The 13,110-nt window shown below is 47.1% G+C and overlaps 1 protein-coding gene across 6 annotated transcripts in view; it reads right to left on the bottom strand.

Moving 5' to 3' along the window:
* The window catches only part of LOC147120730 (tensin-1-like), a 303,214-nt gene that overhangs the window by 112,180 nt on the left and 177,924 nt on the right, over positions 1-13,110 (bottom strand). For 4 of the 6 annotated variants that reach the window (XM_085986962.1, XM_085986961.1, XM_085986958.1 and 1 more), the window contains one exon: positions 12,667-12,702. The exons of the other annotated variants lie outside the window; for them this stretch is intronic. In XM_085986962.1, the coding sequence (XP_085843088.1) occupies positions 12,667-12,702 (36 nt within the window). The remainder of the gene's footprint in view (positions 1-12,666; positions 12,703-13,110) is intronic. 6 annotated transcript variants of the gene reach the window in all.

Here is a 13,110-nt window from a genome sequence, read left to right as displayed (position 1 = left end):
TTAAACCAATTGCACTCTATGGCAGTGAGGTGTGGGGACCGCTAACACAACAAGAATTTGCAAAATGGGACAAACACCCAATTGAGATCCTACATGCAGAATTCTGTAAAAGTATACTCCGGACTCAAAGGAAAACCGTAAACAATGCATGCAGGGCAGAACTAGGCCAATATCCATTAATAATCACTATCCAAAAAAGAGCCACCAAATTTTGGAAACACCTAGAAATGAGCAACCCCCAATGCTATCACTACGAAGCCCTGAAATGCCAAGAGAGGACCATAAAGAAGAATACCCTCAGTCAACTAGTCCTGGGACTCAGTGAAGTAACTACTAACACTACTAACAATAACCAGCCCCAGGACAGTGACAGCGTAACACAAAGAATTCGACCCAACACAATCGTCGCTAAGCAAAAGGAAAAATATCTGTCATATTGGGCAGAAACAACAAAAACCCAAAGCAAACTCAATTGCTACTTGGCCCTAAACAGACAATACAACATGGCTGATTACCTGACCATGGTAAAGGATAGCAAACTGAGAAAAACTTTGACAATGTACAGACTTAGTGAACATAACCTGGCGATCGAAAAAGGTAGACACAGAGAGACCCGGCTACCAAGAGAGGACAGGATATGCTCTCACTGCAGTCAGGGAGTGGTGGAGACAGAGATGCACTTCCTCACAGCTTGTAGAAAATATCAGGGCATAAGGGAGAATTTCTACCCAAAATTCACAAAAATATGCCCGGAATTCAGAAATTTGAATGACGACCAAAAACTCCCATACCTACTAGGGGAAGAGAGAAATTGCATAACACTAGCGGCACACTATGTTACAGCTTGCCATAAACAGAGGGACAACCACTAAATATAAGAAAAGAGTATATATAAATTATATGAAAGTATATTTATACACTCAGGGATATATCTGTTTATACACTGTATGGATAGATCTGTATTTTTGTGAACAAACATGAATGTTTTTCGATGCTTTGGCAACATAAGATGTAACTTGTCATGCCAATAAAGCGATTTGAATTGAATTGAATTGAATTGAATTGACAGAGAGAGACAGAGACAGAGACAGAGAGAGAGAGACAGAGACAGAGAGAGACAGAGAGAGAGAGAGAGAGACAGAAAGAGACAGAGGCGAAGAGAGCGAGAGTTCCTGCAGTGGTCGGTCCAACAGCTGGCTAAGGCATAGATGCAATCACACCTTGTCACCTAAATATTCCACATCCTCAGTCTCCCCTCAAACTGTGGGACTCCTCCCCTCCCTCAGTCTCCCCATAAACTGTGGGACTCCTCCCCTCCTTCAGTCTCCCCATAAACTGTGGGACTCCTCCCCTCCCTCAGTCTCCCCTCAAAATGTGGGACTCCTCCCCTCCCTCAGTCTCCCCATAAACTGTGGGACTCCTCCCCTCCCTCAGTCTCCCCATAAACTGTGGGACTCCTCCCCTCCCTCAGTCTCCCCATAAACTGTGGGACTCCTCCCCTCCCTCAGTCTCCCCTCAAACTGTGGGACTCCTCCCCTCCCTCAGTCTCCCCTCAAACTGTGGGACTCCTCCCCTCCCTCAGTCTCCCCTCAAACTGTGGGACTCTTCCCCTCCCTCAGTCTCCCCTCAAACTGTGGGACTCCTCCCCTCCCTCAGTCTCCCCTCAAACTGTGGGACTCCTCCCCTCCCTCAGTCTCCCCTCAAACTGTGGGACTCCTCCCCTCCCTCAGTCTCCCCTCAAACTGTGGGACTCCTCCCCTCCCTCAGTCTCCCCTCAAACTGTGGAACTCCTCCCCTCCCTCAGTCTCCCCTCAAACTGTGGGACTCCTCCCCTCCCTCAGTCTCCCCTCAAACTGTGGGACTCCTCCCCTCCCTCAGTCTCCCCTCAAACTGTGGGACTCCTCCCCTCCCTCAGTCTCCCCTCAAACTGTGGAACTCCTCCCCTCCCTCAGTCTCCCCTCAAACTGTGCGACTCCTCCCCTCCCTCAGTCTCCCCTCAAACTGTGCGACTCCTCCCCTCCCTCAGTCTCCCCTCAAACTGTGGGGCTCCTCCCCTCCCTCAGTCTTGCCTTCCTCCTCCCTGTTTTAAAAGCTTGGTGTCACCTAATCACTCTTTCTTGTTTTGCCTCCTTTTCACAAAAGCACATTCGAACCTGTGTGGTTCTCTGATTTACATCTTATCCCAGAACTCGCTATTTATGTTCATAAGAACAGGGCAGTGTCCTTGGACAGTCAGATGTGAAATGTCCCTGTGTGTGGGGTGAGTGGGTTAACGTGGCGTTGGATAAGAGTTATGCTTTTCTGAAATGATTGGACAGATGGATGAGAAGTCCCCCGTACACTCATAAGACCATAAGAAGATAAAAATTAGGAGCAGGAGTAGGCCATAGGGCCCCTCGAGCCTGCTCCGTCATTCAATAAGATCATGGCTGATCTTCGACCTCAACTCCACTTTCCCGCACTATCCCCATATCTGTTGATTCCCCAGAGTCCAAAAATCTTTCGATCTCAGCCTTGAATATACTCAGCGATTCAGCATCCACAGCCCTCTGGGGTCGAGAATTCCAAAGATTCACAACCCTCTGAGTGAACAAATTCCTCCTCACCTCAGTCTTAAATGGCCGGCCCCTTATCCTGAGACTATGCCCCCTAGTTCACGACTCCCCAGCCAGGGTAAACAGCCTCTCAGCATCTACCCTGTCAATCCACCTCAGAATCTTATGTTTCAATGAGATCACCTCTCATTTTGCTAAACTCCAGAGAGTATCGGCCCATTCTACTCAATCTCTCCTCATAGGACAACCCTCTCATAGAGTCATAGAGTTATACAGCACAGAAAGAGGCCCTTCGGCCCATCGCGTCCGTGCCGGCCATCAAGCCCTGTCTAATCTAATCCCATTTTCCAGCACTTGGTCCGTAGCCTTGTATGCTATGGCATTTCAAGTGCTCATCTAAATGCTTCTTGAATGTTGTGAGGGTTCCTGCCTCTACCACCCTTTCAGGCAGTGAGTTCCAGATCCAGCCACCCTCTGGGTGAAAAAGTTCTTCCTCAAATCCCCTCTAAACCTCCTGCCCCTTACCATGAATCTATGCCCCCTTGTTATTGACCCCTCTACTAAGGGAAAAAGTTCCTTTCTATCTACCCTATCTATGCCCCTCATAATTTTGTACACCTCAATCAGGTCCCTCCCTCACAGAGTGAGAGACAGAGACAGAGAGAGAGAGAGAGAGCGAGGGACAGAGAGAGAGAGACAGAGAGAGAGAGAGAGAGAGAGTGAGGGACAGAGAGAGAGAGGCAGAGAGAGAGAGACAGAGAGAGAGAGACAGAGACAGAGAGATACAGAGAGAGGGAACGAGGGACAGAGAGAGAGAGACAGAGACAGACAGAGAAAGAGACAGGGAGAGATAGACAGAGAGAGAGAGATACAGAGAGAGAGAGACAGAGAGAGAGAGACAGAGAGAGGGAACGAGGGACAGAGAGAGAGACAGAAACAGAGAGAGACAGAGAAAGAGACAGGGAGAGAGAGACAGAGAGAGAGAGAACGAGGAGCAGTGAAGGAAAGAGAGATAGAGTCACCACAGAGTCAGAAAGAGCTAGAACATAAGAGACAAAGTGAGATGGACTGACACAGAGAGATGGAGACAGATAGAGGGAGCGACAAAGAGAAAAAAGAGAGCGAGAAAAAGGGAGAGAGAGAAAGGGAGAGAGAGCGAGACAGAGAGAGACAGAAAGAGACAGAGAGGGAGAGAGACAGAGATGAAGAGAGACAGAGAGAGCGAGGCAGACAGAAAGGGAGAGACAGAAAGAGACAGAGGCGAAGTGTGATACCCGAGTGGTAAGGTCAGAAACTGAGAGAAGCGAGATATTAGGAACAAACCCAACTGTTTATTTACACGGTGTAGCAGAGGAACATATCTCTTACAAGCTGGAGGCCAGGCACAATTCTTATTGCACGAGCACAAGATGGAGGATCAACCTCTGAGTCATGCCCATAATGCAATGCCACATTACCGTATTAACTGGTGTACCAGGACATTGAATACATGACCCATTACCTTAAATACTGGTGAATGTGAACCCTTAATATTTGGCTCCATCTGGTGGATAACTTACATCCCAGATTACTATATCCCTCCCCTCTTAAGTTGAACATTAATTTCTTAACAACATTCTTAAAAAGTCCCATAAGGAAACTCCTTTAACGATAGTCCATACTGAACGAATCTAGCAGGTCGTTATCAATCTCTCTGGCGGCTTGTGAGACCTTGGTGAACGTCTTACAGTCAAGTCCCTGCTTGGTTGTGGTAGAGCCACCTGCTGCTCCTGAGCAGTACTCAGAGTATCTGACTCTGCTACGATGGTTTCCTCTTGACAAAGGGGTCCAGGTGGAACTGGCTCTGTTCGTGGTGGTGGTACCACCGATGAATTTGGATAACTGGGGGCCAACTTGTCCTCCGACATCTCCTCTGGAACCTCCATTTTGATTTCCCCTTGTCTGGTCAGTATCTGATCTACATGTCTGCGTACTACCTGACCAGTTCCCACCATGACCGTATGTGATACTGGACCAGTCATTGAGTCTATGACGCCAGGAATCCATTTTGGACCATAACTGAAATTCCTGGTAAGGACCGCATCTCCTTCTCCAAAACTGCGGCTCTTTGTCCTTCTGTCATGGTTCTCCTTTTGTTTGATTTGTCGGTTTTCCACCTTCCTTTTTAGATCTGGGTGAGCCAGGTCAAGAGTGGAGCATAGTCGACGTCCTAACAACAGCTCAGCAGGAGGTGTTATTCTGTAGCTGAACAGAACTCGTGACACCTTGGCTGCCAAACTCCCTTCCGCACTTTTTTTCATCATCTCCTTAAATATTTGTACGGCTCTCTCCACAAGTCCATTTGAAGACGGATGATATGGAGCTGAGGTCACGTGCACTATGCCATTGTTTCTCATGAACTCTTTTGTTTCTGTACTCACAAAACACGTGGCATTGTCACTTACTACGATCTCCGGTAGCCCTTGATTACTAAAACTCCTATGCAGGCAGTCTATAGTAACAGTAGATGAAGCAGAATTTACAGGATAAACATCCATCCATTTGGAATGGGCATCCATGATTATGAGGAACATCTTTCCCATGAATGGACCCGCATAATCTACATGTAATCTTCTCCATGGTTTATCCAGCCACTCCCAGGGGTGGAGAGGAGCCACTGCTGGTGCCTTCCTGTGTACTTGACAAGTGCTGCATGTCTTGACTAGATTTTCTATCTCCTCATCTAGCTTTGGCCACCACAAGTAACTCCTTGCCAAGGCTTTCATACGCGAAACTCCAGGATGACACTGATGTAGTTGCCCTAGGATAGACTGTCGTGCTGGCTGTGGAACAATCACTCATGCTCCCCACAACACGCAACCATCCTGCACACCCAGCTCTGTCTTCCTGACACTGTAAGGTATGAAATCAGTCCCTTCCGGATGCTGTGGCCAACCCCTCATCACATATTCTCGGACTCTAGACAGTACTGGATCTTTACCGGTCCATGTCCTTACTTGTTCAGTGGTCACAATTGCCGTGTCCGTGTCCTCCAACATCAAAACTCTGTCCTCTGGAGCTGCACGGATAGGTGTACCTGGCAGTGGAAGACGGCTCAAGTCATCTGCGTTCCCATGGTACTTGCCCGCCTTGTAAACGATGACATACTCATATGCCCTCAACGTCACTGCCCACCTCTGGATCCGGGGTGACACCATCTGTGGTACTGCTTTCATTTCATTAAAAAAAGATAGAAGAGGTTTATGATCGGTGCATATGGTGAATTTCCTGCCATATATGTACTTGTGAAACCTCTGTAACCCAAACATTACTGCTAACCCCTCTTTATCTAACTGGGAATAGTTTTTTCCGCCGGTGTCAGAGTTCGAGACATAAACCCTATTGGTCTTTCTGTTCCATCTTTTAAGCTGTGTGAAAGAACCGCCCCCACCCTGTAAGGTGAAGCATCACAAGAGAGAATGATGTCTTTCTCTGCATTTTAGTGAACCAGCACATCCGAGGGCAGCATCAGTTTCTTGGACTGTTCAAATGAAACCCTCTGTTCCTCTTCCCACTGCCACTGTGTCTCCTTACGCAGAAGTTTGTGAAGAGGTGCTAACACTGTTGCCAAGTTTGGTAAAAATCTGTTATAATAGTTTAGCAGTCCCAGGTAAGCTTTTAACTCAGTCACATTGGTAGGAGCTGGGGCCTCCTGCAGTGCTTGTACCTTCTCCTTGATTGGATGGAGCCTGGTGGTGTCCACTCTGTGTCCCAGGAACACAGCCTCATTCCCCAGGAAAGTGCACTTACTCCTCTTGAGCCGTAACCCCGCCTTATCCAATCTTTGTAGTACCTCTCTCAGAGTGCTCAGATGTTCCTGGTCGGTTCTTCCCGTCACCAGAATGTTATCCAGATAGATTGAAACATGTGGAATCCCTTGCAGTACACCCTCGATAGTCCTCTGGAAAATAGCTGGACTAGATGAGACACCGAATGATAAGCGGTATAGGTAAACAAACCCTTGTGTGTATTTATGGTTACATACTTCTTGGATTCCTCATCTAGTGTAATCTGCAAGTATGCATGACTCATATCCAGCTTCGTGAATTTCTTCCTTCCAGCCAGGTTTGCAAAGAGATCCTCTGTTTTGGGAATAGGATACTGTTCTAGTTTAGACACCCTATTTACTGTCAATTTATAATCTCCACAGAGTCTTACTGAATTGTCCGGTTTTAAAACAGGTACAATGGGAGCTGCCCATTCTGAACATTTCACGGGTTCCAGTATGTTCTCTCTCAAAAGACGATCACGTTCTCATGTTCAATCAACACTTCTTGCAAAGACAACTGTTTGCCTCCCTCTATTTGATTTATTGCTCCCCAATCTAATTTAAGTTCTTGTATCCAGCCCCGACCTAACAGGTTTGGTCCGGAACCCGATACAACTACAGGTAGCTGTTCCACGGTGTCCCTGTGTTGCACAGTTACAGTAGCTGTACCCAATGTCGCCACTCGTTCACCGGTATATGTTTTAAGCTGCATAGAGCAAGACTTTAACTCTGGAACTTTTGCACGGTTCCACAACTTTGAGTACTCCTCCCTGTTCATTATGGTTACCCTGCATCCTGTATCCACTTCAAAGTTGACCTTAGAGTCATTTACTGTCAGTTGCAAAGTGATAGGATCCACTTTTGGAATGTTCTCTACCATACTATGCATTATGAACATGTCGTCTTCTTTCTCAGCTTCTCCGCTGATGTGATGTGCTCCCTGTTTTTTCACTTCTCTTCCTAGGTTTTGCTTTCCTCCCCCTTTTGGTTTGTATTCCTCCACGATTGCTTTTGCCCTGCATGCACGTTTTATGTGCCCTTTTTTCCCACACTTGTGGCACTTTTCCTCCAGAAACCTGCATTCCCTCGCCAGGTGATCGCCATTGCATCTATAACATGCCTTTACATGCTCACGTTGTGGTTTCTGACGCATGTTTAACTTGTGCACAATAACCTGACCTGCAACTTGCTTCATAGTAGCCCAGTCTGAACCTTGTATTTCTTTTACATCTCGGTTCGCTGTCTCTATGGCTTGAGCAAGTTCCAACGCTTTTTCATATGTAAGCCCAGTCTCGGACAATAATCTCCGCTGCATTCGATCATCCATTATCCCGCAAACTAGCCTATCTCTCAGCATGTCTTTCAGGTTGTTGCCGTAATTGCAATTGTGTGCCAATTTTCGCAACACCGCTACATAATCCAATACAGTCTCTCCCAGTTTTCTGTTCCATGAATTAAATTTGAAACGCTGTACAATCTCACTCGGTCTGGGATTGAAATGGTCCTTTAGCAAGGCCACTAAGTCAGCAAATGATCTGTCTCCAGGCTTTGCAGGACCGCATAAGTTTCTCATTAAACTATACGTCTGACTTCCCACGGAAGTGAACAAAATAGCTCTCCTTTTTCCGACATCATTTATATCATTTGCTTCAAAGAAATGCATCAACACCTCGCAGTATTCATCCCAGGTCTGCGTCTGAACATCAAAAGCAGAGATCTTTCCTACCGTAGCAGCCATGATCCATTATTCAGTGTTCCTTTTCTTTTTTTTTCTTCGTCAAGATGTGATCTGTTTATCCTCGTCGCCAATATGTGATATCCGAGTGGTAAGGTCAGAAACTGAGAGAAGTGAGATATTAGGAACAAACCCAACTGTTTATTTACACGGTGTAGCAGAGGAACATATCTCTTACAAGCTGGAGGCCAGGCACACAATTCTCATTGCACGAGAACAAGATGGAGGATCAACCTCTGAGTCATACACATAATGCAATGCCACATTACTGTATTAACTGGTGTACCAGGACATTGAATACATGACCCATTACCTTAAATACTGGTGAATGTGAACCCTTAATATTTGGCTCCATCTGGTGGATAACTTAAACATTACATCCCAGATTACTATACGAAGAGAGAGAGAGTTCCTGCAGTGGTCGGTCCAACAGCTGGCTAAGGCATAGATGCAATCACACCAGGAATCAATCTAGTGAACCTTCATTGCACACCCTTGAAGGCAAATATATCCTTCCTCAGATAAGGAGACCAAAACTGTGCACAGTACTCCAGGTGTGGTCGCACCAAGGCCCTGTACAGTTGTAGCAAGACTTCCTTACACTTGCACTCCAATCCCCGTGCAATAAATAAATTCTGCCTCCTCGAGACGTGGTAAAGATCAGACCATATATCTCAGGCTAAACAACTAATGGTGTGTATTCAAAGATACTAGTTTACACAAAAGCAAAGCAAATCTGCACATTAAAATATCAATACAGTACATAACTCCGATATTTAGGACCATTCACCCGACTGATACCTGGGATGGCAGGAATGACATATGAGGAGAGATTGGGTCGATTGGGCTTATATTCAATGGAGTTTAGAAGAATGAGAGGGGATCTCATTGAAACTTATAAAATTACATAGAAACATAGAAGATAGGAGCAGGAGTAGGCCATTCGGCCCCTCGAGCCTGCTCCGCCATTCAATGCGATCATGGCTGATCATCCAAATTCAGTATCCGGTCCCTGCTTTCTCCCCATACCCCTTGATCCCTTTAGCCTTAAGAAATATATCCAACTCCTTTTTGAATATATTTAATGAACTGGCCTCCACCGCCTTCTGTGGTAGAGAGTTCCACAGGTTCACCACTCTCTGGGTGAAGAAATTCCTCCTCATTTCTGTCCTAAATGGCCTACCCTTTATCCTTAGACTGTGTCCCCTGGTTCTGGACTCCCCAACCATCGGGAACATCCTTCCTGCATCTAGTCTGTCCAGTCCTGTCAGAATTTTATAAGTTTCAATGAGATCCCCTCTCATTCTTCTAAACTCCAGCGAGTACAAGCCCAATCAACCCAATCTCTCCTCATACGTCATTCCTGCCATCCCAGGTATCAGCCTGGTGAATCTTCGCTGCACTCCTTCCATGGCAATAACATCCTTCCTCAGATAAGGCGACCAAAGCTGCACACAATACTCAAGATGTGGTCTCACCAAGGCCCTGTACAAGTGCAGCAAAACATCCTTGTTCCTGTACTCAAACCCTCTCGCTACGAAGGCCAACATACCATTTGCCTTCTTAACTGCCTGCTGCACCTGCATGCTTACCTTCAGCGACTGGTGCACAAGGACACCCAGGTCTCGTTGCACTTCCCCTTCTCCCAATCTATTGCCATTTAGATAATAATCTAAATTCTAACAGGACTAGACAGACTAGATGCAGGAAGGATGTTCCCGATGGCGGGGGAGTCCAGAACCAGATAGTCTAAAGATAAGGGTAGGCCATTTAGGATAGAGATGAAGAGGAATTTCTTCACCCAGAGAGCGGTGAACCTGTGGAATTCTCTACCACAGAAGGTAGTTGAGGCCAGTTCATTAAATATATTCAAGAAGGAGTTAGATATATTTCTTAAGGCTAAAGGGATCAAGGGTTATGGGGAGAAAGCAGGGACCGGGTACTGAATTTGGATGATCAGCCATGATCTCATTAAATGGCGGAGCAGGCTCGAGGGGCCGAATGGCCTACTCCTGCTCCTATCTTCTCTGTTTCTATTTCTTGAAACAGAGTGGGGTGAAATTCAGCAGTGGCACTGTAGTGTATGTACCTTGAAGAAGGAACTATATTCTGCAGCCCCTGTATACTGCAGTACCAGTAGTGACCACGCCTGTGTAGTAACTTTGTATAGTAGTTCCAGTTTTGTCTCCATTCAGTAAACACCTGTTATAACCAACTTCTGCAGTCCGTGTCTCAATTACACACGGACGTTACAGGCACGAAACGAGCGATATAAAATTGGCATCTCGTTTCCCCCCCGCTTGATTGTCCTTTCAAGCCAATTTTACCCCTTCATCTTTCAGAATTCTTAGAACCCTTTTCAAAATCCTTGTTCATTGAATTAATGCAACTTGCTGCCTCGTGTGCTCCTGATGTGGAGACTCACGGAGAGAGCGTGCAATCAAAAAATAAGCCTTCAGACGTCGGGAAGCCAATACACAGCTTCAGACGATCTCTGTGCCATTTAACCTGTAATGAATTCAGACAGCATGTTACATTTAATGTGCCTGCCCGGCCTCACCAAGATTTACATAGAGGGAAAAGCGATAACTTGCTGAATGATGCAACTTACCTTCCGTCACATTCTGCACTGTGGGAGTTAGACCGTCACCCAGATTTATCAGTTAAAATACCTTCTACCTAAGAATATCTCAGTGCGATATTACAAGCCAGCATTTATTTTTTCCATTTGCTAGAGGGAGCTTTACTCTGTATCTAACCCGTGCTGTACCTGCCCTGGGAGTGTTTGATGGGACAGTGTAGAGGAAGCTTTACTCTGTATCTAACCCGTGCTGTACCTGCCCTGGGAGTGTTTGATGGGACGGTGTAGAGGGAGCTTTACTCTGTATCTAACCCATGCTGTACCTGCCCTGGGAGTGTTTGATGGGACAGTGCAGAGGGAGCTTTACTCTGTATCTAACCCGTGCTGTACCTGCCCTGGGAGTGTTTGATGGGACAGTGTAGAGGGAGCTTTACTCTGTATCTAACCCGTGCTGTACCTGCCCTGGGAGTGTTTGATGGGACAGTGTAGAGGGAGCTTTACTCTGTATCTAACCCGTGCTGTACCTGCCCTGCGAGTGTTTGATGGGACAGTGTAGAGGGAGCTTTACTCTGTATCTAACCCGTGCTGTACCTGCCCTGCGAGTGTTTGATGGGACAGTGTAGAGGGAGCTTTACTCTGTATCTAACCCATGCTGTACCTGCCCTGCGAGTGTTTGATGGGACAGTGTAGAGGGAGCTTTACTCTGTATCTAACCCGTGCTGTACCTGCCCTGCGAGTGTTTGATGGGACAGTGTAGAGGGAGCTTTACTCTGTATCTAACCCGTGCTGTCCCTGCCCTGGGAGTGTTTGGTGGGACTGTCACAGGGCTGCGCACTGTTGGGACCCACTCATGTGAGATTGGAGGCTCTTGTGCGTTTACTCCCTTGGTGTTCCGGTCTCCAGAGTTACACTGGCTCCCCCTGTATGCCAAAATACCTGGAATGCTCAACATTGGGAGTCCCCGCTCTCAGTCCCATCCCTTCTGACATGGGTGCCGATGTGCGGAGCAGATAGAGGTTCAGTCCCTTACCAGGCTCAGCAGAAACCAGCGGCCCACGTGCTTGGCTCTTTCCTGCAGGTTTTTTCCTCATGTTTTTCCTGACTTTCCTCCATCTAACCAGTAGCCATGGCTTAGAGTATCTGCTGTGACTCAGTGGGCAGCACCCTTGAGAAGGTTGTAGGTTCAAGTCCCACTCCAGAGATCTGAGCATAAAAATCTAGGCTGACACTCCCAGCGCAGTGCTGAGGGAGTGCGGCACTGTTGGAGGTGCCGTCTGCCCTCTCATTTGGGCATAAAAGATCCCATGGCACTATTTCGAAGAAGAGCAGGGGAATTCTCCCCGGTGTCCTGGGCCAATATTTATCCCTCAATCAACATCGCTGAGACAGATTATCTGGTCATTATCACATTGCTGTTTGTGGGATCTTGCTGTGTGCAAATTGGCTGCCGCGTTTCCCACATTACAACAGTGACTACACTTCAAAAGTACTTCATTGGCTGTAAAGTGCTTTGGGACGTCCAGTGGTTGCAAAAGGCGCTATATAAATGCAAGTCTTTCTTGCTTTTCTATTCCACGGCTTCCCTATCACGGACCTTAAGACCACACTCGGCAGACAGTGCGCTCCCAAACCTCTAGCCAGGTGCTGCTTCTCGGATTCCACCGCGCCAGAGAAACAATATTCGCGGCACCGCTCAGCAACCCCAATATTCAGCCTCAAATATGGAATAATGTCCACCAGCCTCCCAAACAAACAACTGCTAACTGAAGGACTGACAGAGATGGTGAGTAGGTGGAGTTGCGAACAACAAAATGGACACACTTTTTGCCGTTCCTCAAAGTTCTTGTGTGAAATGAATGATCGGGTTCTAATGGATGGATGACTGAGGTTTCGGGACTAATGTCAGGCGTGGAATGCACAGCTACCAGGGAGGGTAGGGATGACTGTGACTGACAAGCAAGATGGCAGGTCTGGGCGGGGCCCTTACCTTCTGCCTCTCCATCTACTGGGCTACTGTCTCCCTCTGAGGAGATAAGAAGACAGACAGAGTGTGAAGAGAGTGAATCCAAACCAGCACAAGCCCACGACATTGCTGCATCTCCAGGGCTAACCAGTGTTCGGAACAGGAGGAGGCCATTCAGCTCCCCGAGCCTGCTCCACCATTCAATTAGATCCTGGCTGATCTGTCCCTCAACCCCATTGACCTGCCTTTGCTCCGTATCCCTTGATACTCTTACCCAACAATAATCTATCGACCTCGGTCCTGAAAGCTCTAATTGACCCCCAGCACCCACAGCCTTTTGGGGGAGAGTTCCAGATTTCCACTGCCCTTTGTGTGAAGAAGTGCTTCCTGACATCACCCCTGAACGGCCTGGCTCTAATTTTAAGGTTCTGCCCCCTTGTTCTGGAGGAAATAGTTTCTCTCTCTCGA

This window comes from Somniosus microcephalus, chromosome 4 (assembly GCF_052327205.1).
Source record: "Somniosus microcephalus isolate GS21.2 chromosome 4, FLI_Smic_1.0, whole genome shotgun sequence".
NCBI lineage: Eukaryota > Metazoa > Chordata > Chondrichthyes > Squaliformes > Somniosidae > Somniosus > Somniosus microcephalus.
The sequence above is the reverse complement of the archived record's forward strand: the minus strand, read 5'-3'. Positions and strand labels throughout refer to the sequence as shown.